Source organism: Pygoscelis adeliae, unplaced genomic scaffold (assembly GCF_000699105.1).
Source record: "Pygoscelis adeliae isolate BGI_AS28 unplaced genomic scaffold, ASM69910v1 Scaffold399, whole genome shotgun sequence".
Lineage (NCBI taxonomy): Eukaryota > Metazoa > Chordata > Aves > Sphenisciformes > Spheniscidae > Pygoscelis > Pygoscelis adeliae.
In genome coordinates this window covers 1,462,780-1,466,760 of record NW_008825609.1, presented here as the reverse complement: position 1 = coordinate 1,466,760, position 3,981 = coordinate 1,462,780, and the positions used below count along the sequence as shown (strand labels likewise).

At 55.3% G+C, this 3,981-nt stretch overlaps 1 protein-coding gene across 1 annotated transcript in view; it reads right to left on the bottom strand.

Annotated features, from left to right (window-relative positions):
- Positions 1 to 3,976, bottom strand: part of GCAT (glycine C-acetyltransferase) — a gene marked incomplete at its 5' end in the record, with an annotated part of 5,559 nt that extends 1,583 nt beyond the window's left edge. Inside the window, 6 exons of the mRNA XM_009332667.1 lie at positions 284 to 366; positions 1,947 to 2,101; positions 2,406 to 2,552; positions 3,035 to 3,136; positions 3,749 to 3,879; positions 3,958 to 3,976. Of these exons, the coding sequence (XP_009330942.1) occupies positions 284 to 366; positions 1,947 to 2,101; positions 2,406 to 2,552; positions 3,035 to 3,136; positions 3,749 to 3,879; positions 3,958 to 3,976 (637 nt within the window). The remainder of the gene's footprint in view (positions 1 to 283; positions 367 to 1,946; positions 2,102 to 2,405; positions 2,553 to 3,034; positions 3,137 to 3,748; positions 3,880 to 3,957) is intronic.
- Positions 3,977 to 3,981: the final 5 nt, after the last annotated feature.

Below are 3,981 nucleotides of genomic sequence, written 5' to 3'. Positions count from 1 at the left end.
TTTCAGTACAAACCAGGCCTAAAAAAATCACAGCTGATGCCTTTTACCAAGTGTTTCCACCTCGACCCTAAAGGCAAATGCATGGGGAAGATGACAGTGGAAGGAGCACATGGCAGGACCTCCCTTGACCCTGTAGCAGGGTCCCAAACTGAGCCTCATGCCACCAGTAGAAGAGGACAACATGCATTTGTTGCTCTATCATTAGGCAGAGGAAGGAAACACCAAAGCAATGCTGTGGAGCTCTTTAGGGCATGGAGGGCATTGGACAGGAAAATGCCTTCACCTGCAGCTCCTCCAAGAGCTTTTCCCAGGGTGGAGTTGATGATGGTGACTTTGTCCATCACTCCCAGCAGCTCATCGGTACCCCTGTAGAAAAAGGAATGTCACGTTATCAGCTGTGCCAGCACGCACCAGGGAAGCTGCTCTACACCTGATGCCTCAAGGGAAACAAAGCGCCACCAGCCAGGTCTCTGGTGTCCCCCCTTCTGGTAGAGGAAGAACATCCCCCTGTGGTAGTTCAACCCAAGTGCTGACCTTCCCTTCTCCTGCAGAAAGGCTAAGCTGGGATCTCCCAAGGTAAGAGCACGGGTTCTTCATCCCTTACAGATGGGAGAGCACTCAAACTTCCCACACAGAAGTTTAATAGTCCAAAGAAAGCACTACCCATCGATGTAGGTCTTGCACACGCCTCTGACACACCACACCATCAGCATACACCAGGGAAAAACAGTTGCCTGGCTAGAGTAGCCGATGTCCTCTGAGGTGGGCTGTGCACATCACTGATGTGCTGCCCTAAATGCACGCAGGCCTAAAGCACCCATGTCAAGGTCTACGCTAGTGGAACCAACTGGATGTGGCAAACGTGCTCTGCAGCTTCACATCCTCCAGCCCAAAAAGGCAGGACGGGGCATGGCCACCCAGTTTCTCTGTTGGCTCTCTTGAAACACAGTGTTATAGACAACAGCATCAGGTTCACACTGAAACTGGCATAACTCAGGAAGCACTCGGTAACCGTTCTCTCTTCCTCAAGCCGTTGTGCACTTACACACCTCAGAGCAGTCAAACAGTTGTTTTTGCAGTTGCTGGGACCAGAGAGCCCACTGGGACAGAGCGACAAGGTCTACCTTAACCCATAAGATGGCTACCATGCCCCAAGGAAGGAGGGTCTTAGTTTCCACTTCTCACCCATTTCACAGCTTCATGTGGACTTGCCAGCTTCCCACATGAGAACTGTCTAGAGAGGAGAGAGCTGGAAGGGAGCTCTCCATAGAGCAACTTTTGGCTTTTTCAGAGATGGCTCTCTCCTCTTGTCATCTCCTGCACTATCCCTCCATCTGAGGAGGGACCCATTGTTCGCTCCTACAGGTGTTGCCTCACGCGGCTCTCTACCTTTCAGTAGAGAGCAGGAAGGACCACGCAACAGAGCGCTTGGCACTCGTGCCTGAACAGAACAAGCACATGAAGTGTCTGTTCTCAGCAAAGCACCTCAGCAAGTGTACTGCTTAGCACCTGGCGGATCTCCAGGGGATGGAGGAAAAAGCTGCCCTGAGGGAATTATCAAACTGTGCAAGCTAACTCCACAGAACCCCCAAGACCCAAGCATTTCAAAGTGATAGCTGGGAGGGGAAGGATTCGGAAATCAGGAAGTCCAACTGCTTGCCAGGAGAGGCAGATGAGATGGTCACACCATCCCTTGCACACAGAGAAGTGTCTGTTGCAATGGGATGGGTCAGTGCTAAAGTATCTCCCTTCAATCACCTCAGGTGCCCCAAAAGGGATATATCATCAGGAGGGGAGGGCTGAGGCAGAGGTGGGGTGCGAAGCCTTCAAGAAACGGTGGTTCCAGGAGTCCCCACACAAAAACACATTGGCCATCACCACCTTTGGCCTTGCCTCAGAGGTAATTGGGGTTGGGGGCGAGAAACAGGGGTAAAAGAGCCCCTTACCGGCCATTGGGTCCCAGGAAGCCTGTGGCATGGCATTCGTCAATGAAGACCAGGGCATCATACTTCTGGGCCAGCTGGCAGATCTCCCGCAGGGGTGCGATGTCACCATCCATGGAGAAGGCACCGTCGGTGGCCACCAGCCGCAGACGATGTTTCTGTGGGAGGGAGAGTGGCATCCCCAGGGGTGAAGATGTCACCCTGAGGAGAGGGGCTGGCGAAGGAGACCGGGACACAGTACAACTCCTGTAGGGAGTGGATATATCTAACCGAGACAGGGGGTTTGCATTGCAACCAGCTGCTTCCCCACCTTGCCCATCCATGCCTACCTGTGCCTATCGGCAAAAACGATGCCTATTGCACGGGAAAAGACAGAGCTCAAGCCCCTTTGGGGCTGCTTACTGTGTAGGCAGCACAGCTAAGCAAGCACCCTCACCTTGAGGTGGGAGCAGACCTCCGTACCTGCGCGTCCTGCAGCTTGGCCTCCAGGTCCTGCATGTCCATGTGCTTGTAGCGGTACTTGTTAGCCTTGCACAGGCGGATCCCGTCAATGATGGAGGCATGGTTCAGCTCATCCGACAGCACTGCATCCTCTGGGGTCAGCAGGGCCTGGCCATGCCAAACAGAAAGGATCCTCCTTTGCTCCAGGGTGATGACTCAATAAGATCTTCCAGCATCTCAGTGTGGAGGACAAGGCTGCATTCGATTGCAGCTGCCACGTCTCTCCTGGCACCGCTAAACTTTCCACTTTCCTTATGCCAGGCTTCTGAGCTCAGAACCTCCCTCCCCTTCCCTAGCAAGCCCGGGGGATCACCCCTTCCCCCTGCCTTACGCTTCAAGGGGGAGTACCTCCCCAGAAATGGGAGCCCTCCCCAAAACCTGGAGCTGGCTGGGGAAGGGGGAGGTGAGGGCTGATTAAACAGCTCTGCATGGCTCCCCCAGTCCAAGGGCACCAAGTCACGGTTCTCCACCACCGGTCACTGCTATCTTCTCTGTGGCACAGAGCTCACATCAGAGCCTCTGGAAGGCACGGCAAGCACATCGCCGTCACCTCCCTCCTCCACGCACAGCACAGGGAAAGCCCTACGAACCTCAAAGATACCAGCGTTGGCATCAAAGCAGCTGGCATAGAGAATGGCGTCTTCCCGCTGGTGGAAACGCGCGATCTTCTCCTCCAAGTCCTTGTGTATGCTCTAAAGAGAAGAGAGGAGCGAGCGTCAACGGTGGGGCAGCACAAGTTCTTGCTTGCCCGCTGCTGTTAGACGCTGACTGCAAGGGGAGGAAACAGCCAGGTTTTATGCAGAAAAGGGGTGTGTGCGTGGGAGAAGTTAGTTGTGTTCAGAAAGAGTTTGCAAACGCGGCCCTAAAATGCGGTTATGGGTTTGGACGCCAAAAGCACAGCAGGGAGACTCCAAGCTCCCCACCCACGGGGGAGCCGCTCTGAGTTTTCTTTGCAGTTAACCAGCCGGGGCTCTGAAAGGGCTCCAGCGGGGACAAACCGGGGTGGGTTTGACAGAGCCATTTCAAGTCAGGCTCGCTGTAATTTTGGCCCTTAAGGGAGGGGAAAAAAGACATTCACCTTCTGAATTCAGAGGGGTGTTTAATTTCTTTGCTCTCTGAGGGGTTGTAACGGTTTAAGTTGGCGTATTTCCAGATCTTTGGCTAGCGGGGGACTCAGCAGGCTTTTTTTCGGCCTGGCCACGTGTACCTTAGCACTGCGCAGGCGAGTGCCAAGACGGGAGTCTGAGCGGAGCCCCTGAGAAAGGCTACCCTGGAGCAAGGGATGCTGCCCCGGTGCCCCGTACCTGGGTACCACAGATGAAGCGGACGGAGCTGAGCCCGGCGCCGAACTTCTCGAGGGCCTCCGCGGCAGCACGGATCACCTCGGGGTGGCTGGAGAGCCCCAGGTAGTTATTGGCACAGAAGTTGAGGATCCCTGCGGGAAGAAAGAGAGAAGCGCGGGCGTCGCACCGGGGAAAGAGGCCGAGAGCCCTCCCCGCCGCCCCGTACGCACCGGCTCCGCCGCCCGCCCAGCGGA